Genomic DNA, 26654 nt, shown 5'->3' with positions numbered 1-26654 from the left:
CCCTATGGTGGGGGTGGAGAGGTTTAGGTGGGATTCTGTGATCTAGGGGGGCCTCTGTTACTGCAGCACGTTGGATATAATGATGTATGATGGGGTCCTGCCCTATGGTGTGGGTGGAGGGGTTTAGGGTGGGATTCTGTGATATAGGGGGGGCCTCTGTTACTGCAGCACGTTGGATATAATGATGTATGATGGGGTCCTGCCCTATGGTGTGGGTGGAGGGGTTTAGGGTGGGATTCTGTGATCTAGGGGGCCTCTGTTACTGCAGCACGTTGGATATAATGATGCATGATGGGGTCCTGTCCTATGGTGGGAGTGGAGGGATTTAGGATTGGATTCGGAGATCCAGGGGAGGGGGGGTCCTCTGTTAATGCAGAGTTTTGGATATAATGTGGCCCTGCCCTATGGTGGGAGTGGAGAGGTCTAGGATTGGATTCTGAGACCCTGGGGGCCTCTGTTACTGCAGAGTGTTTGATATAAAGATGATCTAATGCATGGTGTGCAGAACACGGTCATGCATGGTGTGCAGAACACAGTCATGCATGGTGTGCAGAACATGCTCATGCATGGTGTGCAGAACACGCTCATGCATGGTGTGCAGAATACAGTCATGCATGCTGTGCAGAACATAGTCACGCATGGTGTGCAGAACACGCTCATGCATGGTGTGCAGAACGGGCTCATTCATGGTGTGCAGAACACAGTCGTGCATGGTGTGCAGAACATGCATGGTGTGCAGAACACGCTCATGCATTTTGTGCAGAACACGCTCATGCATGGTGTGCAGAACACGCTCATGCATGGTGTGCAGAACACGCTCATGCATGGTGTGCAGAACACAGTCATGCATGGTGTGCAGAACACGCTCATTAATGGTGTGCAGAACACAGTCATGCATGGTGTGCTTCCTATAATAATATGCCCTCATATACAACGGAGGGGTCATTATCACAGGATAAGGACCCGCTTCCAAGTCATAGTTCGAGGCGCAGCCAATGTAAATATTTAGGGGAAAGGTCATTATTGCAAGAGATATTGATTGCCCCCCCACTTCCTCCGAGGTCTGGGAGTAGTGGTGCTGAAGTAAAAGCTGTTTGTTCAATAACAAATAAAATGCACAAAATGTGTTAGCAAATTAAAAGTGGGTTCAGTTTGCAAAATTAAAAAAACTAGGTTGTCTTCAAAAGGTTATGTTATGTTATATGTCACTTCTATAGCTCCTACTGCCATTGGCATGGCCTCGAAGCACTGTGCGGTTCACGCCTGTCGGAAGACCGTAGTCACAGATGTAAGAGGAGAGGAAAGGATTTCTAGAATGAATGTATGCATTATTAGCGAGTAGGTTCCTGGCAGCAGCCCAAGGTTATACGGTGAGAGAAGGGGTGCAGTGACAAATGTCAGGGGGTGCGATAGTCAGAAGGGCTGGAGCATGTTCACGGCTGGTCTGGACATTGCCTGGGTCTCAGCTGTATTCTATGGGATGAGATGATGAGTTTATTGATTGGTCTGTGGGTGAGTGGGCCGAGCCTGTATGGGTGCGTGGGACGGGCCTGTGCGGTTGAGTGGGCCGAGCCTGTGCGGGTGAGTGGGCTGAGCCCGTGCGGGAGAGTGGGCTGAGTCAGTGCATGGGCCGGGCCCGTTTGGGTGAGTGGGCTGAGCCTGTGCGGGTGAGTGGGCTGAGCCGGTGCGTGGGCCGTCCCGTTTGGGTGAGTGGGCCGAGCCTGTGCGGGTGCATGGGCCAGGCCCGTGCCGGTGAGTGGGCTGAGCCCGTGCGGGTGAGAGTGCCGAGCCCGTGCGGGTGAGTGGGCTGAGCCTGTGCGGGTGAGTGGGCTGAGCCGGTGCGTGGGCCGTCCCGTTTGGGTGAGTGGGCCGAGCCTGTGCGGATGAGTAGGCCGAGCCTGTGCGGGTGAGAGTGCCGAGCCCGTGCGGGTGAGTGGGCTGAGCCTGTGCGGGTGAGTGTGCTGAGCCCGTGCGGGAGAGTGTGCTGAGCCAGTGCATGGGGCGGGCCCGTTTGGGTGAGTGGGCTGAGCCTGTGCGGGTGAGTGGGCTGAGCCGGTGCGGGTGAGTAGGCCGAGCCTGTGCGGGTGAGTGGGCTGAGCCGGTGCGTGGGCCGGCCTGTTTGGGTGAGTGGGCCGAGCCTGTGCGGGTGCATGGGCCAGGCCCGTGCCAGTGAGTGGGCTGAGCCCGTGTGGGTGAGAGTACCGAGCCCGTGCGGGTGAGTAGGCCGAGCCCGTGCGGGTGAGTGGGCTGAGCCTGTGCGGGTGAGTGGGCTGAGCCGGTGCGGGTGAGTAGGCCCATCCTGTGCGGGTGAGTGGGCTGAGCCGGTGCGTGGGCCGAGCCTGTGCGGGTGAGTAGGCCGAGCCTGTGCGGGTGAGTAGGCTGAGCCAGTGCGTGGGCCCGGCCCATGCGGGTGAGTGGGCTGAGCCCGTGCGGGAGAATGTGCTGAGCCAGTGCATGGGGCGGGCCCGTTTGGGTGAGTGGGCTGAGCCTGTGTGGGTGAGTGGGCTGAGCCTGTGCGGGTGCGTGGGACGGGCCTGTGCGGTTGAGTGGGCCGAGCCTGTGCCGGTGAGTGGGCTGAGCCCGTGCGGGAGAGTAGGCCGAGCCTGTGCGGGTGAGTGGGCTGAGTCAGTGCATGGGCCGGGCCCGTTTGGGTGAGTGGGCTGAGCCTGTGCGGGTGAGTGGGCTGAGCCGGTGCGGGTGAGTAGGCCCATCCTGCGTGGGTGAGTGGGCTGAGCCGGTGCGTGGGCCCGGCCCATGCGGGTGAGTGGGCTGAGCCCGTGCGGGAGAGTGTGCTGAGCCAGTGCATGGGGCGGGCCTGTTTGGGTGAGTGGGCTGAGCCTGTGCGGGTGAGTGGGCTGAGCCGGTGCGGGTGAGTAGGCCCATCCTGCGCGGGTGAGTGGGCTGAGCCGGTGCGTGGGCCCGGCCCATGCGGGTGAGTGGGCTGAGCCCGTGCGGGAGAGTGTGCTGAGCCAGTGCATGGGGCGGGCCTGTTTGGGTGAGTGGGCTGAGCCTGTGCGGGTGAGTGGGCCGATCCTGTGCGGGTGAGTGGGCTGAGCCGGTGCGTGGGCCGAGCCTGTGCGGGTGAGTAGGCCGAGCCTGTGCGGGTGAGTGGGCTGAGCCAGTGCGTGGGCCCGGCCCAAGCGGGTGAGTGGGCTGAGCCCGTGCGGGAGAATGTGCTGAGCCAGTGCATGGGGCGGGCCCGTTTGGGTGAGTGGGCTGAGCCTGTGTGGGTGAGTGGGCTGAGCCTGTGCGGGTGCGTGGGACGGGCCTGTGCGGTTGAGTGGGCCGAGCCTGTGCCGGTGAGTGGGCTGAGCCCGTGCGGGAGAGTAGGCCGAGCCTGTGCGGGTGAGTGGGCTGAGTCAGTGCATGGGCCGGGCCCGTTTGGGTGAGTGGGCTGAGCCTGTGCGGGCGAGTGGGCTGAGCCGGTGCGGGTGAGTAGGCCCATCCTGCGTGGGTGAGTGGGCTGAGCCGGTGCGTGGGCCCGGCCCATGCGGGTGAGTGGGCTGAGCCCGTGCGGGAGAGTGTGCTGAGCCAGTGCATGGGGCGGGCCTGTTTGGGTGAGTGGGCTGAGCCTGTGCGGGTGAGTGGGCTGAGCCGGTGCGGGTGAGTAGGCCCATCCTGCGCGGGTGAGTGGGCTGAGCCGGTGCGTGGGCCCGGCCCATGCGGGTGAGTGGGCTGAGCCCGTGCGGGAGAGTGTGCTGAGCCAGTGCATGGGGCGGGCCTGTTTGGGTGAGTGGGCTGAGCCTGTGCGGGTGAGTGGGCTGAGCCGGTGCGGGTGAGTGGGCTGAGCCTGTGCGGGTGAGTGGGCTGAGCCGGTGCGTGGGCCGGCCCGTTTGGGTGAGTGGGCCGAGCCTGTGCGGGTGCATGGGCCAGGCCCGTGCCGGTGAGTGGGCTGAGCCCGTGCGGGTGAGTGTGCCGAGCCCGTGCGGGTGAGTGGGCCGAGCCGGTGCGTGGGCCGGCCCGTGCGGGTGAGTGTGCCGAGCCCGTGCGGGCGAGTGGGCCGAGCCGGTGCGTGGGCCGGCCCGTGTGGGTGAGTGGGCCGAGCCTGTGCGGGTGAGTGGGCCGTGCCTGTGTGGGTATGGATATCATTTTTGGGGCTGTGTGCTTGCATTTTCATACACGAGTGACTGATACCTGTTTGGAGACGATCTGAAAGCATTTTAATAGTAAACTTGGTTGAAATGGAAAAGTTTTAGCACGAGCTTGCATTCGGTGCTTTAGGTTTGCAGGAAAGCGAACCTCATAAAAAAGCAAGGTCTAGGCAGTGCATCTCCCAAGGCATGTGTAGTGATGTCACTTCTCATGACATCATCTGCGTCAAAGGTTGTGCCATGAAGACCACTCTTCCTCCTCCACCATCGCAAGAAACACGGCCTTCGTCAGGGATCCGAGCACTGACCATTGATTCCCACCTGATGCTAAGATCACACAACGTGCTGGCAGCCAATCAGAAATGTGCTGATGCGGAGAAAGGGCAGGGGATTCCTCAGTGAGGCTGCAAGAGTAGACATGACTTGCAGATAAACGGGGCCCCCTGGTCAGCGGGGCCCCATCACACCCTCGAGGTGTTCCCGCAGACCTGGCACTCGGGTTCAACAGACCCTTTTCCACTAGTAGGTTATCCAGGGTTCAGAGTTTTGGGAATCAGTAGATGGATGTAAGTAAGCAATACGACCTGAGCCGCGGGGGCATTACCGAGTTAGGTAATGCCCCGGGGCCCATAGTTAACGAAGGCACCGTGGCATTACCTGACTCGTTAATGCCCCCGTGGCAAGGGGTTTATTGCTATTAGTACCCCGGCCCGCAAGATCGGGGTACTAGTAGCATTTTTTCTGTTCCAAAATATTGCGGCGTTTCGGAACGTTTCGGAACAGAACATTGTTTCCATGGCAGCCATCAGGAGCAGACGTGCTGGGGACAGAAGTGTTCCCAGCGCGTTCGCTCCCGAAAACAGAGCAAAAAGAAGGTAAGTGGGGTTGTGAGGGGATAGTTTGCAGGGGAGCAGGATGGAAATAAGAAAATGGCATATCTGAATCCCTGGAGGGGACGATGGCAGCCTCCAGCCGTGTGGAGGCCCCGTTTCGAGCCTCCTCCTTGGCTGAGGGACTGCCACCCTCCTGCTGGGAACAATGGATAGGAATACCGGCCGAGGGACTCCCAGTCGGGTAAAGCCCGGTGAGGCCCAATCAGAATGTTTGTTACTAATGCATAATAAACAGTCCCAAATATACCCAGATTTTTGGTCCCAGCATGCACCTCTGAACAAGACTCTGGTATCAAACCACGTTATTGGACCAAGCATGCACTCTTGGCTCAGACTCTGTGATCAAAGCTTCAGATAGGGGCCAGCATGCACACCTCAGGGAGACTGATATCAAGGCCACTGATTGGTCCCAGCATGCACCACTTCATGAGACTCCAGTATTGAAGCTTGTTGTACATCGACCTCGCCTGAGTACTACAGAGCGCCACACACGATTAAGGAGGGGGGTCTCAGGCTGGAAAATCACATCACTCAAAAGAAAGGGACCAACAGGAATTTGCTCAACTTTGTGAATAGTGGCAGTACTACTTGTGACAGGGTCATGACCCTGTCAGAGGGGTGAGGGGGAACGTCAGACTCTGAGACCCCTCATGTGCCATGCCTGTTATCAAAGGTGCCACCCTTTGTCACAAAATAACCCCTGTATATGTTCTTGCCAGTAATCTCTCTTTTCCTTTTCAGAACTACAACTCCCACAGTGCAACTGAAAGCACCTGAGAAAACGCAGACTAGAGCCAGGAGAACAGAACCAAAAACAGCCAGGAAATGGACTTCGAATTTCACGGCCAAACAGTAATGAGACACCAAACACTGCCTAAGCTCAAGTGAATGTCCCCGCTCCCCCTTCCCGCATACTCTCCTCTTTCTCACCCATATCACTGGATGATGTCTCTAGACAAGTCCGGTCTATGAAAGTTTCTCCCAAACAGGTGCTCATCTGCTCCTCCAGAGCTATCAAGGACAGCATTTGCTGATTTCTGCAATCACACCTTTGCCACTGTATCCTGCCCGTTTCTCCTCAAGCACTCTCTTGTACACCCTCTCCTCAAAAAGCCTTCTGCCAACCCCTCCTGTCTGGCTAACTTCCGCCCTATCTCCATTGCCCCATTCCTGGACAAACTCTTTCTGGCCATCTCCCAACTTACTCTCCTCGCTGAATCTGTTGATTGTCTCCACGACCAGCAATCTGGCTTCAGAGCTGCCAGAGGCACGGAAACTGCTCTCCTGAACATCAGTGAAGACTTGCTCTCTAATCTCTATTCCAACTCTCCTTCCGTTCTCATCCTTCTCCTCTGCCTTTGATAGGTCAATCATGCCACCCTTATCAATTGGCTCTGCGATACCCTTGGCATTACGGACATGGCTCTGGACTGGTTGACCTCCTTCCTCTCAGACCGGCCCACCCAGGTTCAACAGGGCCCTTTTCTCTCCAACATCTCATTCTCCTCCTGTGGTGTCTCTCAGGGCTCCATTCTCTCACCTTGGCATTTCAACATCTACCTCGCCCCCTCACCCATCTGATCTCCTCCTTCTCTACTAACTTCCAGTGTTATGCGGACGATACACAGCTCTCCTTTAAGCCTCCCTCCTCTGCCTCCTCTTCCTCTCTCATTCCTGACTGTCTGTCTGTTATTCAGGCACGGTGCATTGCTAACGATTTCTGCTTTAATGCCAGTAAGACTGAAATCCTTCTCATCGGGACCCCTGATCCCTCCTTCCCTCCTATACTCTAGCTGCCCTCCATGGGCCCCTTACCCTCACCCTAATGTGAGGCAACAAACCTTGGTGTCATCGTCGACTTCTCTCTCTCCTTCTCGCCTCTTATGGACCTTGCCAAGAAGGCTCACTTTCAGCTATACCTCCTCAGAGGCATTCTCCCTTTCCTCACCTTCCCCCAGAAACTGAATGTCTCCAGAGCTCAGGTCCGCTGCAGGCTGGACTACTGCAACAGCCTCTTCCTCAATCTGCCTAACTCATTTATTCACCCCCTTCAGCTAATTCAGAACAGCGCTGCAAGACTTATCCTTGGCCTCAAGCCCATGGACCACATCTCTTCAGCCCTAAAATCTCTCCACTGACTCCCACTGGCTGCAAGGATCAAGTTCAAGACCCTCAGCATCATCCACAAGGCTTGCTGGGGCCTGGGACCCCGCCACATCCAATGCTCTCTCCCTAAATACCTCCCTGCTTGGGCCCTTCTGTCTTCTAGCTCCTACTCTCTGCAGATCAGCAGACGCTTCTCCAAACACAGAGTAGGTTGCGTAGATCGCTCTCCTCTGCAGGTGCCTCCCTCTGGAATGGCCTCCCTGGCCCTCTCAGACTTGAGCCAGATCTCCTTAAGTTCTGGAAGCTTCTCAAGACCCTCCTTTTCTTTTGCTCTTCCTCTTCCCTGCTAAGGTTCCCCCTCTTCCTCTTGACTACTGGCTGCATGGTGAATTCAGATTCTTACGGGGCACCTGGCCCCCCGACCGGTCTACCCCTGCACTCGGTCTCCCATGACCCCCACCTGCACTTGCCCATCTTGGGCCCCCCCCTGCACTAGCCTGACTGGGCCTGGACCCCCTGAGCCTTTCCAGCCCCGTTTCTCGCACTTAGTACTTGTACCTTCTGCTCCTGCACTCTCTTTTCCCTGGGCTCTGTCCACCTGACCTCCCCTGTTACTCGCTCAATCCCTCCGGCACTCCCCCCCTCCCTTGCACTGCTGTTTACTGCACTTGCACGATCCGAATGCCACAAAACCTAGTAGGACAGTTTTTGTTGTCATGCCTGCTCCCCGCCCCCTTGTGTTGTTGCGCCTAGAAACACATTGGGCATCATTACGAGTATGGGGGTTAGCCATGCCGCTTTTAGCGGGTCCGGGTACCGGGTCCGGGTTCCAGCAATGGGGAATTACCGGGCCATTCCGACCTTGGAGGGCCCCGTAATTCCCTTTCCTGCAACCCAGACCCGGTACATTCCCATTCCCATTTGAGGCCCCATAGGGATCAATGGGAATGGGGAGGATACTAACAACGGGCCCATTAATGACGGGCCCGTTGTTAGCATCCTGGTCTGCTAGCGGGACCCGCGAGCGGACCTCATAATGAGGCGGTAGAGGGATAACGGGGCCGGCAGCTCTACCGGCGCCGTTATCCCTCCACTGCCTTCCTCGTAATGAGAACCATTGTGTATAGGCGCATTATAAGAATCCATTAAATAAATGGGGGAGGAAGGCAGCAGAGAACGAACACAAAAGAGTGAAGAGACACTGCAGGGGGGCACAGAAACCCTCCCCACACCGAAATGGAAAGAGAATTCAGCAACTCCTGAAGAAAGCCAAAGGGAGAACCAGCACCCTGATCCCCTGGGCCCCTGAGACCCCTGGGCCCCTGAGACCCCTGGGCCCCTGGTGGCCGCCACCATAAATAATGTTACAAAAACCGAGGGGCTTAGATGGGTTAAACCCCCTAAAAGAAACCCTTAAAAAAGCTGCAGCCAATGGAAGGAGGAGTGGTAGACAGCGCCAGCAACACCACAGTATAAATGGAGAAAAAGGAAAGGCAGAGAGTGGAACAGACCAAAGAATCAGGTGGAGGAAGGGTCTTGCAGAGGAGCATGGAGGCAGATTATTCAGGCACTGTGCAAGTGCCGTGCAGAAGAGCGTGGAGGCAGATTATTCAGGCAGTGTGCAAGGGCCGCGCAGAGGAGCGTGGAGGCAGATTATTCAGGCAGTGTGCAAGGGCCGCGCAGAGGAGCGTGGAGGCAGATTATTCAGGCAGTGTGCAAGGGCCGTGCAGAGGAGCGTGGAGGCAGATTATTCAGGCAGTGTGCAAGGGCCGCGCAGAGGAGCGTGGAGGCAGATTATTCAGGCAGTGTGCAAGGGCCGCGCAGATCAGCGTGGAGGCAGATTATTCAGGCAGTGTGCAAGGGCCGTGCAGAGGAGCATGGAGGCAGATTATTCAGGCAGTGTGCAAGGGCCGCGCAGAGGAGCGTGGAGGCAGATTATTCAGGCAGTGTGCAAGGGCCGCGCAGAGGAGCGTGGAGGCAGATTATTCAGGCAGTGTGCAAGGGCTGCGGAGAGGAGCGTGGAGGCAGATTATTCAGGCACTGTGCAAGGGCCGCGCAGAGGAGCGTGGAGGCAGATTATTCAGGCAGTGTGCAAGGACCGCGCGGAGGAGCGTGGAGGCAGATTATTCAGGCAGTGTGCAAGGGCCGTGCGGAGGAGCGTGGAGGCAGATTATTCAGGCAGTGTGCAATGGCCGTGCGGAGGAGCATGGAGGCAGATTATTCAGGCAGTGTGCAAGGGCCGTGCGGAGGAGCATGGAGGCAGATTATTCAGGCAGTGTGCAAGGACCGTGCAGAGGAGCATGGAGGCAGATTATTCAGGCAGTGTGCAAGGGCCGGGGAGAGGAGCATGGAGGCAGATTATTTAGGCAGTGTGCAAGGACCGTGCGGAGGAGCATGGAGGCAGATTATTCAGGCAGTGTGCAAGGGCCGCGCAGAGGAGCATGGAGGCAGATTATTCAGGCACTGTGCAAGGGCCGCGCAGAGGAGCATGGAGGCAGATTATTCAGGCAGTGTGCAAGGGCCGCGCAGAGGAGCAGGGAGGCAGATTATTCAGGCACTGTGCAAGGGCCGCGCAGAGGAGCATGGAGGCAGATTATTCAGGCAGTGTGCAAGGGCCGCGCAGAGGAGCATGGAGGCAGATTATTCAGGCAGTGTGCAAGGGCCGCGGAGAGGAGCATGGAGGCAGATTATTCAGGCAGTGTGCAAGGGCCGCGCAGAGGAGCATGGAGGCAGATTATTCAGGTGGAGGAATGGCCGTGCAGAGGAGCATGGAGGCAGATTATTCAGGCAGTGTGCAAGGGCCGCGCAGAGGAGCGTGGAGGCAGATTATTCAGGCAGTGTGCAAGGGCCGCGCAGAGGAGCGTGGAGGCAGATTATTCAGGCAGTGTGCAAGGGCCGCGCAGAGGAGCGTGGAGGCAGATTATTCAGGCACTGTGCAAGGGCCGCGCAGAGGAGCCTGGAGGCAGATTATTCAGGCAGTGTGCAAGGGCCGCGCAGAGGAACGTGGAGGCAGATTATTCAGGCAGTGTGCAAGCGCCATGCAGAGGAGCATGGAGGCAGATTATTCAGGCACGGTGCAAGGGCCGCACAGAGGAGCATGGAGGCAGATTATTCAGGCAGTGTGCAAGGGCCGCGCAGAGGAGCGTGGAGGCAGATTATTCAGGCAGTGCGCAAGGTGATGTATTTGTGAAGGAAAGAGGTATCCGTTTGTGAGAGTGAAGCAGTGAATGAGAGTGTTTGTGAGGGACAGTAGTAGTAGTGAGGGAAGATTGGGGGATAGGAGAAATGAAGTGAGGGTAGTAAAGAGGGGTGTAGGAGTGGGGTTCAAGGCGAAGGGTGCAGGGGAAAAGTGAGGGTGTATGTGAGAATGAGAGCCAGTGTATTGGGAGAGTTAACAGGACACTATCTCCCTGGGAGAATGAGCAGGGCACAATATCCATTGGGGAGAATGGGCAGGGCAGTATATTTTCTTTATTTGCATTTTTAAAGTGCTCACACAGCCCGGGGGCATCGAGGCGCTGTTGCTTGAATATGTCTTAGTTGCGTATTTATAACGCGCTTAATACCCAGAGAATTCTAAGCGTGGACCCGGGGATCGAACCTGTGTTGTTTTGTGTCATCTTGTTTCCAATGCGAGCACGTTGCTGCTGAGCTATCCTCCCGGGATGAGCCAACAGGGCACTATATCCCTGGGAGAATGAGCAGGGCACTATATCCCTTGGGGAGAGTGGCAGGGCAGTATATCCCTGGGAGAGTCAACAGGACATTAGATCCCTGGGAGAGTGAGCAGGGCACTATCTCCCAGGGAGAACGAACAGAGCACTATATCCCTGGGAGAATGGACAGGGCACTATGTCTATGGCAGAGTGAACAGGGCACTATATCCCTGGGAGAGTATGCAGGGCACTATGTCCCTAGGAGAGTGGGCAGGGCACTATGTCCGTGGAAGAATGAACAGAGCACTATATCCCTGAGAGAGTGAGCAGAGTACTATATCCCCGGGAGAGTGAACAGGGCACTATATCCCTGGGAGAGTATGCAGGGCACAATGTCCCTGGGAGAGTGGGCAGGGCACTATGTCCCTGGGAGAATGAACAGAGCACTATATCCCTGGGAGAGTGGGCAGGACATTATACCCCTGCGAGAGTGAAAAGGGTAGTAAATCCCTGGGAGAGTGAGCAGGGTGCTGTATCCCTGGGAGAGTGGGCAGTGAACAATATCCCTGGGAGAATGTGCTTGACACTATATCCCTGGGAGAGTGAGCAGGGAACAATATCCCTGGGAGAGTGAACAGGGCAGTATATCCCTGGGAGAGTGGGCAGGACACTATATCCCTGGGAAAGTGTGCAGGGTGCTATATCCTAGGGAGAGTGAGCAGGGAACAGAATCCCTGGGAGAGTGAACAGGGCAGTATATCCCTGGAAGAGTGGGCAGGGAACAATATCCCTGGGAGAGTGGGCAGAGCACTATATCCCTGAGAAAGTGAACAGGGTGCTATATCCCGGGGAGAGTTAATAGGACTGTCATGCCTGCTGGACATATCGCTGGACCGAGAACAACCTCTCCATACAAAGTGATTTACGCCCATAGAACCGCTAGACCATTCTATTCGAAATGGAGGTTGTTCGATGCATTGCCCAGAAAACGACGTCTGCATTTTTCACGTTGTTAAATTCACGTGACTTAGTTCTGTCACGTGTATCACAGCAGTACGTCAATAAGCAGCATGGAAACGTCGATCGCTGCTTCTGATTAATTCATTTTTTGGCGTTTTGTAGCTGAACTCCGGACCTGCATCTTCGCATTCCTTTCAGCAACTTCTTTGGCCTTTTGGAGCATGTTTTCCTCCACACGCTAATTCCTGGAGCCGTGTATCCTGTTTGCATGTCAAATCTCCATGCGGATGCTGTCTTGAAGCGCGGCTGTCCTGAGCTGCGTGCATCCTGTTCGCGTGCCAAATCTCCACGTGGACGCTGTCTCCAAGCACGGCTGTCCTGGGCTTCGTGTATCCTGTTCACGTGCCAAATCTCCATGCGGACGCTGTCTGCAAGCGCGGCTGTCCTGAGCTGCGTGTACCCTTTTTGCGTGCCAAATATCCACGCGGATGCTGTCTGCAAGCGCGGCTGTCCTGAGCTGCGTGTATCCTGTTCGCGTGCCAAATCTCCATGCGGACGTTGTCTCCAAGCGCGGCTGTCCTGGGCTGCGTGTATCCTGTCCGCGTGCCAAATCTCCACGCGGACGCTGTCTGCAAGCGCGGCTGTCCTGAGCTGCGTGTATCCTGTTTGCATGCCAAATCTCCACGCGGACGCTGTCTGCAAGCACGGCTGTCCTGAGCTGCGTGTACGCTGTCGAGTGCAATCCTGCATGTGGTTTTCTGAACTACTTTGAACCTTTGGTACCTGTGACAGTTAACAGGTGAACTTTTAATTTTTGTTCTTCGTGGGAAAGGAAGTATTTCATGAACTATTGGAAGGTGATTGTGCACAGTACTTTGGACGCTATCCTGTGGTGCACCAACCCGGTATCTAGCGTGAGCCTCGTGCCGTTCGGGATAAGTCTCCTTTACTAATCTTCCCCTCCTTTGTCGTTGGTTCAACTCCTGGTTTTCTTCAAGAAACTTTCGTTGAATACTTCAGTTTTTTGCCATAAGGTCAGTGTTTTGAATTAATGCTAATACTGTGCTATCATAGTGATTTGAGTTTGGGACAGTTTCTTATGATACTTTATCTATCCTAGGCGTACCTCCGATACAATTCCCACGCCCTTTCCAGTGATCCATCTCTGTGCCTGTTTCATTCAGTCAGAGAGTTGTATCATTTGGAAGGTCTACTTTGACTTAACTACAATCAAGCCGTGTGAAAAAGGATCTGGAAGAGCCCTACCAATTGTATCCTTTTTTGGTTACCGTATCCTTTTCAGTTGATACATTGGTGATTTATGACAGAATCAGAAGCCATGGAGGGTACGGATCCTTTAACTGTTCTGACTCAGTTAATCACTGACTTGAGAAATTAAATGATTACGGCACAGGACATGCTACGGCATCGAATGGATGTTATGCAAGATGCCATGCATGCCACTCCTCAGGGAGCACAGGTTCCAGTAGCCACTGCATCTGGATCTGGGACTACGGCACCATCATTATCACAGGAAACTCTTAAAGTGGTTATGCCAACACAGTTTCCCTTGGCTCACCCAGAAAGGTTCATAGGTGATCCTAAAACCTATAGAACTTTTGTTAATCACTGCCGACTTCATTTCCTTTGCCGGCCTAATTCGTTTCCCGACCTAACTACTAAAGCAGCATTCATGCTTTGCCATTTGGGGGGTACAGCGGCTGCTTGGGCTAATCCTTTATTGGAATCAAATAGCTCCTTGTTGCCTTGTTGTACGATTGCGATGATCTTCTGGCTGCTATGAGCAAAGTCTTTCATATGCGCTATGCTACTCAAGCCACAGATCTGGAGTTGCTGAATCTACAACAAGGCAGTCAACCTCTGTTGGCTTACATCGCCCGATTCAACTAATTAACAGCCGAAACACAATGGCCTGAAGACAAGAAGACGGCTTTTTTCTACAAGGGTCTCTCAAAAGAACTAAAAGATGCCTTGTCCACGGTCCCAGTGGTTCCTACAGGTTTCTCAGAATTTCTTGAGTTGATTTTACAAATTGATGCCCGAAGAAATGCTTGCAAAGGAGAGAGAAAACCTTTCCTGCATGCACCGGTTCGTTCTGAGACACCATCAGCTTCTTCGAATGATCCTGAACCAATGCAAATTGATGCAGTGAGAGGCCGGTTGTCTAGAGCAGAAAGAGAGAACTGAAGAAAAAACAATGTATGTATGTATTGCGGTTCATCTGAGCATTTACTGGCGGCATGTCCTAAAAAAACAGCTAAGCCTTCGGGAAACGCCAAAACTCGACAGTAGCAGGAGTCCCTCTGTCGAGTGTTACATCAGACTCCATTACATTTCCAGCACACGCACCTATAGCTGTTGAGATGACTTTACATTTTGATAATCAGGAATTGGTTTCCAAGGCTATGGTGGATTCTGGAGCCACTAATAATTACATCAATATCACATATGCCAAGAAATGTTCTATACCCCTTGTAGACAAGAACAAACCTGAAACTGTTAATGCTGTGGATGGATCAGTCTTGATTTCCGGTATGGTAACTCAGGAGACTGTACCTATTCAGATTACTTTATTAAATGGTAATTTGGAGGAAATAGTCTTCGATGTCATTGCGGCTCCTCAGTACAAAATATTACTTGGACTTACTTGGTTGACTCTTCATAATCCCGCCATTGACTGGGTTACGGGATTGATCCAATATCCTTCCGTATTTTGCAATGAACATTGCTTTACAGTCAGGAGGTGTCAAATAAATCACATATTTTGGCCTCTATGGAGGGAATTTCCACTATTAGTGTGGTACATCAGAGTGGTACACATATACCAAGTGAATATGCAGATTTTGCTGATGTGTTTGACAAAGGCCAGGCAGAACAGCTGCCTCCACATAGGCAGTATGATTGTCCAATTGCACTAATTCCTGGAGCTAAAATCCCTACTGGGTGAGTCTATTCTTTAACTCCCAAAGAAGATGTTGTCTTGAAAGAATACATCGATAAAGCTCTTGATATGGGATTTATACAGCCATCTCAATCGCCGGCTGCCTCTCCTTTATTCTTTGTTCCGAAGAAAGAAGGAGATCTAAGGCCTTGCATTGATTACAGGGCTCTTAACGACATCACCATAAAGAATCAGTACCCTTTACCGCTGATAAATCTTTTGTTAGATCAATTAGGAACTTCCAAGTACTTTTCTAAATTGGACTTGTGCGGTGCTTACAATCTGGTTCGCAGTCGTGAAGGAGACGAATGGAAGACCGCTTTTAAGACACGGTACGGCCTTTATGAATATTTAGTGATGCCTTTTGGTCTTTGTAACGCTCCCGCCACATTTCAGTTCTTCATGAACGATATCTTCAGAGATATGATGGACCAATTCGTGGTGATTTACTTGGATGACATTTTGATATATTCATCGTCTTTTTCAGAACATGTTAAACATGTGTTAGCTGTTTTACAAAGACTGAGAGAGAACAAGCTTTTTGTTAAAGCCGAGAAATGTGTCTTTCATACACAAGAAGTGGAATTTCTGGGTTACGACATTACCAATCAAGGTGTTCGAATGAGTCGTTCCAAAGTGAAGGCCATATTGAATTGCCCCGTTCCACACAATGTCAAGTCATTACAGTCATTCCTAGGTTTTGCGAATTTTTATCGCAGATTTATTTGTTCTTTCTCCAAAACAGTGGCCCCGTTGACAGGACAGCTATAACTAGTTCCAAAGTTCCATTCTGTTGGAACCAGAATGCCCAAGCATCTTTTGAGATGTTAAAGGAAGCATTTACCACTGCACCTGTACTTCAACATCCTGATCCGGATTGTCAGTTTATCGTTGAAGCAGATGCTTCTAATGTCGCTACAGGAGCTGTACTTTCGCATGTTTGTGCAGAAACCAAGGAGGAGCATCCAGTTGCTTTCTTCTCATGTAAGCATACCTCATACGAACAGAACTATACTGTCACTGAACGTGAATTACTTGCAATCAAGGATGCTTTCCGAGAATGGCGACATCATCTTCTTGGGGCCAAACATCAGGTGCTGGTGTACTCGGATCATAGAAATCTTCAGGCATTCAAAACTATGAAATGTCTTACATCTAGACAGGCCAGATGTCTTTTTTGCACAATACGATTTCCAGATTACTTATCGCCCTGCCAGACAACATGTCAAGTCGGTTGCTTTGTCTCGCATCGGTGAAGAGGTGAAGGAAGAACCATCGGTTCAAAATAAGTTGTTGGCAGATCACGTGACATGTAGTTGTTCTGCACAACCTTCCCATAAAAACGAGTTACAGGAGTGGGTGAAACTAAATCCACAATTGATTCAGGAATTGAATCTTGATATATACAATGGTTTGCCTTTCAAAGAAGGAGTACTCTATCTACCAACTGGTACCACTCGGAACAAGGCCCTCAGTTGGGGTCATGATTCCTTGATTGCAGCTCATCCTGGACAGAAGAAGACCCTAGAGTTGCTGAAAAGATCGTGTTGGTGGCCGTCTATAAACACAAGATGTTATAAATTATGTTTCAACATGTTCTGTGTGCAGTCAATGCAAGAACACTCCTGGCAAACCAGTGGGTTTACTCCAGTCCCTACCTGTTCCTAAAAAACCATGGGACATGATATCAATGGATTTTGTGATAGAACTTCCAAGAAATAATGGCTACGATACCATATGGGTTGTGGTGGACTACTTTACAAAATTGGCACTTTTTATCCCTGTATTGGTTTACCACCAGCTGCTGGTCTGGCTGATTGATTCATCCGGCATATATTCCGGTTCTTTGGCCTACCTTCAGTGATAATCACTGACAGGGGCTCACAATTTGCGTCACGTTTTTGGAGAGCACTAAATTCGGCATTACTAATTGATGACAGGTTGTCTAGCGCTTATCACCCTCAAACGGATGGACCGACTGAGAGAGTCAATAGCACTATGGAACAATATCTGTGATGTTTGTGCCTGCAGTTTCAGTCAGATTGGCTCAATGTCCTGCCGGCAGCAGAGTTTGCCTATAATAATTCCTACCATAGTACCATAGGTACTTCGCCTGTCTATGCTCTGTATGGGCAACACCCCCGATCAATTCCTTTGGATTCCAGTTTGTCTTTGGATACTCCTGCAGCAGGACGTAATATTAGAGATCTAAAGAGTCTACAGACGAAAGTTAAGATGCAATTGGAGCAAGCTAAAAAACGAGATAAGACATATACCGATGCTCATAGAATCCCTGCACCTGTCTACAAAGCAGGTATGAAGGTATGGCTGTCCACTAAAAACTTGAGGATACCTGGTAAAAAGAAATTGTTGCCTAAATACATCGGGCCATATGAAGTGCTCCACGTTATAAATCCAGCTGCTGTCCGTCTGGCATTGCCACAATGGTGGCGAGTGCATCCTGTATTCCACGTGTCACTCATCAAACCGTGCTCTGATGCTACTAGATTGCCTATACGGCCTGTTGCTATTTCTGTGAAAGGGTCAGACGAATATGAAGTACAGGATATACTGGACATGAGGCTATGGTCTGGGAAGCCGTATTATCTGGTGGATTGGAAAGGCTATGGTCCCGAGGATAGATCCTGGGAACCTCTGTCTAACATTCATGCTCCTGCTTTATTAAGGCGATTCCACTCGAAAAGGGGAGAGGTTGCTCCTTTGGGGGGTGGCACTGTCATGCCTGCTGGACATATCGCTGGACCGGGAACAACCTCTCCATACAAAATGAGTTACACCCATAGAACCGCTAGACCATTCTATTCGAAATGGAGGTTGTTCGATGCATTGCCCAGAAAACGACGTCTGCATTTTTCACGTCGTTCAATTCACGTGACTTAGTTCCGTCACGTGTATCACAGCAGTACGTACATAAGCAGCGTGGAAACATTGATCGCTGATTCTGATTAATTCATTTTTTGGCGTTTTGTAGCTGAACTCCGGACCTGTGTCCTCGCATTCCTTTCAGCAACTTCTTTGGCCTTTTGGAGCTTGTTTTCCTCCACACGCTAATTCCTGGAGCCGTGTATCCTGTTTGCATGTCAAATCTCCACGCGGACGCCGTCTTCAAGCGCGGCTGTCCTGAGCTGCGTGTATCCTGTTCGTGTGCCAAATCTCCACGCGGACGCTGTCTCCAAGCGTGGCTGTGCTGAGCTGCGTGTATCCTGTTTGCGTGCCAAACCTCCACGCGGATGCTGTCTCCAAGCGCGGCTGTCCTGGGCTGCGTGTATCCTGTTCGCGTGCAAAATCTCCACGCGGACGCTGTCTGCAAGCGCGGCTGTCCTGAGCTGCGTGTATCCTGTTCGCGTGCCAAATCTCCACGCGGACACTGTCTGCAAGCGCGGCTGTCCTGAGCTGTGTGTATCCTGTTTGCGTGCCAAATCTCCACGCAGACGTTGTCTCTAAGCGCGGCTGTCCTGGGCTGCGTGTATCCTGTTTGTGTGCCAAATCTCCACGCGGACGCTGTCTGCAAGCGCGGCTCTCCTGAGCTGCGTGTATCCTGTTTGCGTGCCAAATCTCCATGCGGACGCTGTCTGCAAGCGTGGCTGTCCTGAGCTGCGTGTACGCTGTCACGTGCAATCCTGCACATGGTTTTCTGAACTACTTTGAACCTTTGGTACCTGTGACAGTTAACAGGTGAACTTCTAATTTTTGTTCTTCGTGGGAAAGGAAGTATTTCATGAACTATTGGAAGGTGATTGTGCACAGTACTTTGGACGCTATCCTGTGGTGCACCAACCCGGTATCTAGCGTGAGCCTCGTGCCGTTCGGGATAAGTCTCCTTTACTAATCTTCCCCTCCTTTGTCGTTGGTTCAACTCCTGGTTTTCTTCAAGAAACTTTCGTTGAATACTTCAGTTTTTTGCCATAAGGTCAGTGTTTTGAATTAATGCTAATACTGTGCTATCATAGTGAGTTGAGTTTGGGGCAGTTTCTTATGATACTTTATCTATTCTAGGCGTACTTCCGATACAATACCCACGCCCTTTCCAGTGATCCATCTCTCTGCCTGTTTCATCAGTCAGAGAGTTGTATCATTTGGAAGGTCTAATTTGACCTACCTACAATCAAGTCGTGTGAAAAAGGATCCGGAAGAGCCCTACCAATTGTATCCTTTTTTGGTTACCGTATCCTTTTCAATTGATACATTGGTGATTTATGACAAGGACACAATATATCCCTGGGAAAGTGAGCACGGCCGTATATATCTGGGAGAGCAAGCAGGCCAGTATCTCTTGGAGAGTGAGCAGGGCGCCATGTCATGGGCAAAGTGAGCAGGGCGGTATATCCCTGGAAGAGTGAGCATGGCACTATATCCATGGAACAAAGAGCAGGGCACTATATCCCTGGGAGAGTGAACAGGGCACTATATCCCTGGGAGAGTGAACCAGGCACTATATCCCTAGGAGAGCTATATATCTGGGAGAGCGAGCAGCGCAGTGTCTCTGGGAGAGTGAGCAGGGTGCCATGTCATGAGGAGAGTGAGCAGGGCATTATATCCCTGGTAGAGTGAGCATGGCACTATATCCATGGGACAGAGAGCAGGGCACTATATCCCTGGGAGAGTGAACAGGGCACTATATCCCTGTGAGAGTGAGCAGGGCACTATATCCCTGGGAGAGTGAGCAGGGTGCTATATCACTGGGAGAGTGAGCAAGGTGCTATATCCTTGCGAGAGTGAACAGGGCACTATATCCCTTGAAGCGTGAGCCAGGGACTATATCCCTGGGAGAGTGCACAGGGCAGTATATCCATGGGAGATTGGGCAGGGCACTAGATCCCTGGGAGAGTGAACAGAGCACTACATCCCTGGGAGAGTGAGCAGGGTGCTATATCCCCGGGAGATTCAACAGGATGATATATACCTGGGAGGGTGAGCAGGGTGCTGTATCCCTGGGAGAGTGGGCAGGGAACAATATCCCTGGGAGAATGTGCAAGGCACTATATCCCTGGGAGAGTGAGCAGGGAACAATATCCCTGGGAGAGTGAACAGGGCAGTATATCCGTGGGAGAGTGGGCAGGACACTATATCCCTGGGAAAGTGAGCAGGGTGCTATATCCTGAGGAGAGTGAGCAGGGTGCTATATCTCTGGGAGAGAGCAGGGCAGTATCTCTGGGAGAGTGAGCAGGGTGCTATGTCACAGAGAGAGTGGGCGGGGCTTTATATCCATGGGAGAGTGAGCATGACACTATATCCCTCAGAGAGTGAGCAGGGAACCATATCCCTGGGACAGTGAACAAGGCACTATATTCCTGGGAGAGTGAGCAGGGCACTATATCCCTGAGAGAGTGAACAGGACATTATATCCCTGGGTGAGTGGGCAGGGCACTATATCTCTGGGAGAGTGAACAGGGCACTATATCCCTGGCAGAGTGAGAAGGGCATTATATCCCTGGGAACATGAACAGGGCATTATATTCCTGGGAGAGTGGGCAGGGCACTACATCCCTGGGAGAGTGAACCTGGCACTATATCCCTGGGAGAGTGGGCAGGGCAGTATATCCCTGGGAGAGTGGGCAGGGCACTATATACCTGGGAGAGTGCACAGGGCACTAGATCTCTGATAGAGTGGACACACCACTATATCCCTGGGAGAGTGAGCAGGGCACTATTTCCCTGGGTGAGTGAGCAGGGCACTATATTCCTGGGCGAGTTGGCAGGGCAGCATGTCCCTGGGAGATTGGGCAGGGCAGCATATCCCTGGGAGGGTCAATAGGACACTATATCCCTGGGTGAGTGATAAGGGCACTATATCCCTGGGAGAGAGGGCAGGGCACTGTAGAGGATCAGCTGAATGCCTCTGCAGGAAGACCCGCCCCTATTCTGCCTATATGTTGGAAACCAGAAATTGCAACATGTGAAACTCCAGTAATGGTACTTATTACACAAAGAGCCTTTGAGACAAGGTACCCACTGAGAAAGCCCCATACGATGCATCCCCGAAGAGATGCCGGTCCGAAGGAGACCCCCGAAGAAGTGTGAAGATGTGAAAAGAAGAGACTCTTGACGTCACAAGAGAAAGGTGACCGAGACTGATGACGCACTGAGAAGAGTGACTGAAAAAAGAAAGGCATCGATCTTATGGAATCTGATGGCAAAGTAAAGATTTAAGAAGACGTTCATGTGTGGAATGAAGATTGCATGTGTGAGAAGCACTTCATAAAATACAAGTCGGTTTATAAGTGTACAGATGCTGTATTGCAAGTAAGCTAAGTAATCGTAAAGGCTGGCTATAGGTAGTGAATAGACTGCAGGAGGTGCTGCCAATATATATATATATATATATATATGTTTATATACAATCTGGACATTCAATGTCACAATTTTAGTAAGCTCAACCCGCAGAAAGGAGGATGTGTGTGTCGCAGCAAGGAAATAAGTCGAAGCTTGAAGAAGGACCAAAGGAAAACTGCTTGGCCTGGTGTCAAAGGCTAGGGCAGCCAAAACTGGTTATCAGTCTTGAAGAACAGTGAACGTGAGACAGCTGAGGCATCCTTTGTTAAGTTGCAAAGAGAGAACACCATGAGTGCCAAGTTCCTTTATTCGAGACAATTAAATGCTATTTATTTATTTTTTATTTGCATTTTTAAAGCGCTCACACAGCGCGGGGGCATTGAAGCGCTGTTACAGGAATATGTCTCTTAGTTGCATATTTATAACGCGCTTAATAACCAGAGGTTTCTAAGCGTAGACCCGGGATCGAACCTGTGTTGCTTCGTGTAGTCTTGTTTACAAGGCAAACACGTTGCTGGGAGCTATCCTCCCAGGACTATAAAATGGGTCAATTCACGGTCTCTGATCAAGTGAGTCCAGAATGAAAACAGAAGTGCGGCATGCAGACCTGAACCTTGATAAGAACATGCTCACACTCCCTTATATTCCCAGAGACGAGAAGCGACTACAAGGCAAAGCTCAAAGACAATCTGAATGGCAAGAAGGCATGAGCGATGCGAGAGATGGGCTAATTGGGTGGGGAGGTACGGTCAAGTTTGCCCACCAGCACCTGGGGTACCAGCTTACGTGCTGCTAGAGAATTGAATATTCCAGAAAGGGTGCAAGCGTGCCAACCAATTGTAGAAGGCCATATAACAAAGGGCCTTATAGTTTGAGAGCCAATAATGCATCGCATTTCTAATAACTGTTGAAGATGACTTGCACTAAGGGAGGGCATCATTTGATTATTTATTTATTGATAAAGCGCACCTTACCTGAGGGTATAGAGATCCAACCACAATCCAATCCCTTATAGAAAGTATACTTAAATGTTCTCCTTGAGCCTATCACAATCCCATTTAGGTTTTCTTAGTTTGCCACGTAGTATGATGTCATGTATGCCGTGTTTTGCTATAAAGGTACTGTTTTTTATTAAATGGTTTGAGATCATGCTGTGCGACGTCCATTGATGTCCGTTGTACTCCCTGTTTTAGATAATTGAGAATAAAACAGAGACAGTTGCCAACTTCCTGAGTCCGTCTTATTGCTTAGTATGAGAGTTATTCTGCATCCCCTCCATCATGTGATGTGTTACCTCGATTAAAAGGACCATAAGGGTTCAGCACAATATCAATGGGACAGTGAGCAGGGCAGTATATCCCTAGGAGAGCGAGCAGGGAACTATATCCCTGGAAGGGTGAGCAGGGCAGTATATCCCTAGGAGAGCGAGCAAGGCACTATAGCCGTGGAAGGGTGAGCAGGGAACTATATCCCTGGAAGGGTGAGCAGGGCAGTATATCCCTAGGAGAGCGAGCAGTGCACTATATCCCTGGGAGAGCGAGCAGGGGACTATAGCCCTGGGAGAGCGAGCAGGGCAGTATATCCCTAGGAGAGCAAGAAGGGCAGTATATCCCTGGAAGGGTGAGCAGGGAACTATATCCCTGGAAGGGTGAGCAGGGCAGTATATCCCTAGGAGAGCGAGCAGTGCACTATATCCCTGGGAGAGCGAGCAGGGAACTATATCCCTGGAAGGGTGAGCAGGGCAGTATATCCCTAGGAGAGCGAGCAAGGCACTATAGCCGTGGAAGGGTGAGCAGGGAACTATATCCCTGGAAGGGTGAGCAGGGCAGTATATCCCTAGGAGAGCGAGCAGTGCACTATATCCCTGGGAGAGCGAGCAGGGCACTATAGCCCTGGGAGAGCGAGCAGGGCAGTATATCCCTAGGAGAGCAAGAAGGGCAGTATATCCCTGGAAGGGTGAGCAGGGAACTATATCCCTGGAAGGGTGAGCAGGGCAGTATATCCCTGGAAGGGTGAGCAGGGCACTATATCCCTGGAAGGGTGAGCAGGGCGGTATATCCCTTGAAGGGTGAGCAGGGAACTATATCCCTGAGAATGGGTTGAGAAGAGGTGAGTAGTAGTAGTGTGGACAGATAAGTAGTACATGGAGAGGAGAGAGTAGCAGTAATGTGGAGAGGAGAGAGTGGTGGTAGTGGGTAAAGGGGTTAGTAGTAGTGTTGTAGAGAGGGCAGAGTGGTAGTGTGGAGAGGGGTGAGTAGTAGGGGCATGGATAAGGGAGAGTAGTGGTGAGTAAAATTGGAAGGGGGAGCTACATTGGAGGAATTGAGAAGGGAGAGTCAGGAAGTGTGAATAGTGATGGTGGTGGAGGGAAAGAGTAGGGGGTGATAAGGGAGAAGGATAGAAGGCTGGAGGGGAAGGAACACCCGACTGCAAAAGTATAAGACCCAGTGGGGCCCGAGTATCAGGAAAGCGCTGGTCCATCATTTGGGGAACTCGGGGTCAATCTTGTGACAAGGGAGAGAAATCTGGCACAAAACAAATAAGGTTGACAACCCCCCTCTTTGTCCCAACTCTATGTTACAGGACGGAGCATGTGATGCCACTAATAACACTTCTAGCGACAAAGCACATCACAAGACTAGTGCTCAATGTATCACAAAGCAAATCAATCACTTTATTAATAGACAGAACACAATATAAAAACATCCAGTAGAAGACTTCCTAAAACTGAAACTAAATACCGTAGATATATGAACAGTGGCTAAATAAGTGACTAACACTCAATATGTCAAAACAATAATCTTAACGAAAGGACAAACGCACAGCTGTTGCTATCTGTATTTTCTGGTTGCAACACTTCTCTGTCTAGCCCCTCAAGTGAGTCACATTATGTTTTCGGGAAGACCCTAAGTGGGGGTTTCCACATAGATACATGGAGCATAAACTAGTGCTTCATGAAAAGTCGACATTCCTTTCGGTCAACAAAGTCCATACTGCACTATTCCTAGTGCTGTTGGTTCATGTTGTTATAGAGGCCTTCTTCAGGAAGAACAAATTGCTACTATTCGGGAAAAACGAATCCCAACCCAAACGGTCTAATGATCGTTTCCACACTACAGAAAATACATTAAAAAACGATTAGAAAAACCTTAAAATGTTGGTTGTCTTGTGAAAGTGGTTAACAGGGAAAACCCCTAAAAGTATTGTTAGCTGCATCACGTGCATCGTTCTGTAACACAGAGTTGGGACAACGGGAGGGGAGGGGTAGTTCACCTTGCGATTTGTTTTGTGCCACCTGTGACATGTTCCATGAAGAGTCTTTAACCATTTTGAGTAGTGTGAGTACTCTTTTATAGAAAGCACTGCATCTTTTCCATCAGTATCACTACTCTGTCAAGGGAAGTATTTAACCATTCTCAGGAGTATCATTACTCTTCCATGGAAAGTATTCAAACATTCAAAGCAGTTTCTTGTACTCTTCACACTCCTCTCTGTAGTACTATACTCATTCATGCAATATACTGTGAAGAATTATTACATCCAGTTGAACGGTGCTGCTGCTCAGACCCTTGAGTAAAGCCACCGGTCCCTGCCCACAGGCTGGTGCAGAACCCACTGGCCCCAGGGACTTCTTTCACAGCAGGCCGTTGCGCAGTGGAATCTATGATGGGGACCCCCTCCATTGAGGGGAAGGGTCTCAGGATTGGACACTATGCTTCTCAGGGCCTCTTATCACAGCAGGATATTGGATACAGTGATGTATGGATCCTGCCACAGTGGAAGGGTTACACAGTATGATCCTGCAACCCTCTGCCACTGCCGACTGCTGGACATAGTGAACCACATTACGAGGTAGTGCGGGGCAGGGAAGGGTTGAGGGTGGATTATCTGATGTCTGGTCCCCCTGCCACTGCAGGCTGCTGGAGATAGTGAACCACAGTACGAGGTAGTGGAGGGCAGGGAAGGGCCGAGGGTGGATTCTGTGATGTGTTGTCCCCGAGCCACTGCAGGCGGCTGGCCACAGTGAACCACATTACGAGGTAGTGGAGGGCAGGGAAGGGCCGAGGGTGGATTCTGTGATGTGTTGTCCCCGAGCCACTGCAGGCGGCTGGCCACAGTGAACCACATTACGAGGTAGTGGAGGGCAGGGAAGGGCTGAGGGTGGATTCTGTGATGTCTGGTCCCCCTGCCACTGCCGGCTGCTGTAGGTAGGGAACCACATTACGAGGTAGTGGAGGGCAGGGAAGGGCTGAGGGTGGATTCTATGATGACTGGTGCCCCTGCCATTGCAGGCTGCTGGACATAGTGAACCACATTATAAGGGAGTGGGGGGCAGGGAAGGGCTGAGGGTGGATTCTGTGATGTCTGGTCCCCCTGCCACTACCGGCTGCTGGACACAGTGAACCACCTTACGAGGTAGTGGAGGTCAGGGAAGGGCTGAGGGTGGATTCTGTGATGTCTGGTCTCCCTGCTACTGCCGGCTGCTGGACACAGTGAACCACCTTACGAGGTAGTGGAGGTCAGGGAAGGGCTGAGGGTGGATTCTGTGATGTCTTGTCCCCCAGCCACTGCCAGCTGCTGGACATAGCGAACCACATTACGAGGTAGTGGAGGGCAGGGAAGGGCTGAGGTTGGATTCTATGGTGTCTGGTCCCCCTGCCACTGCCGGCTGCTGGACATAGCGAACCACATTTCGAGGTAGTGGAGGGCAGGGAAGGGCTGAGGGTGGATTCTGTGATGTGTTGTCCCCCAGCCACTGCAGGTGGCTGGACATAGTGAACCACATTACGAGGTAGTCGAGGGCAGGGAAGGGCTGAGGGTGGATTCTGTGATGTCTGGTCCCCCTGCCACTGCTGGCTGCTGTAGGTAGTGAACCACATTACGAGGTAGTGGAGGGCAGGGAAGGGCTGAGGGTGGATTCTGTGATGACTGGTGCCCCTGCCATTGCAGGCTGCTGGAGATAGTGAACCACTTTACGAGGTAGTGGAGGGCAGGGAAGGGCTGAGGGTGGATTCTGTGATGTCTGGTCCCCCTGCCACTGCCAGCTGCTGGAAATAGTTAACCACATTTCGAGGTAGTGGAGGGCAGGGAAGGGCTGAGGGTGGATTCTGTGATGTCTCGTCCCCCTGCCACTGCCAGCTGCTGGAGATAGTGAACCGCATTATAGGGGAGTGGAGGGCAGGGAAGGGTTGAGGGTGGACTCTGATGTCCCATGGTAGAGACTGGGGGTGCAGGGGTTGGGGAGGGGACTAACTCTGGATAGCATGGCCACTCAATAGGGCGTGGGATATTGTCATTGATAAAAGGGTGCTGTCCCATGGGGTGGCTGTGGATGCTGGGATGCCAGGTACCCTCTGGAACTGCAGGGTGCAGTACACCGTAATATGTAGAGTGTGGGATCACTGTTCATTACTGGGCACCGCGAGATCAAATTGGGGTGCAATTCCTGAAGGGGGTCATAACCTCGAGGACCAGCCAGCTGCATGTTCGCATCCTTGCCTCAGTGACCCCCAGACGCACGCTGGAAGGACCTACCTCACTGCTGCCCACCCAATCCCTGCCCCCTCCCCCGGCCCCCGCATGCAGACCTTAGCTCAGTGCAAGAAGGGAGTGTTCTGGTCACCTTATCACCTTTCAGTCCTGCTTCTCCGGGGTTGCCCATCACACCCTGAAAGCAAGAGAGGGTAGAGTG

The 26654-nt window shown here is 52.0% G+C and overlaps 1 protein-coding gene across 2 annotated transcripts in view; it reads right to left on the bottom strand.

Annotated features, from left to right (window-relative positions):
• The window catches only part of COL27A1 (collagen type XXVII alpha 1 chain), a 1990256-nt gene that overhangs the window by 1069074 nt on the left and 894528 nt on the right, over positions 1–26654 (bottom strand). For both annotated transcript variants that reach the window (XM_069609095.1, XM_069609096.1), the window contains exon 16: positions 26586–26630. In XM_069609095.1, coding sequence (XP_069465196.1) covers positions 26586–26630 — 45 coding nt within the window. The remainder of the gene's footprint in view (positions 1–26585; positions 26631–26654) is intronic.

Source organism: Ambystoma mexicanum, chromosome 8 (assembly GCF_040938575.1).
Source record: "Ambystoma mexicanum isolate Mex_15411 chromosome 8, UKY_AmexF1_1, whole genome shotgun sequence".
Taxonomy (NCBI): Eukaryota; Metazoa; Chordata; class Amphibia; order Caudata; family Ambystomatidae; genus Ambystoma; species Ambystoma mexicanum.
This window is presented reverse-complemented; position numbering and strand designations above follow the sequence as displayed.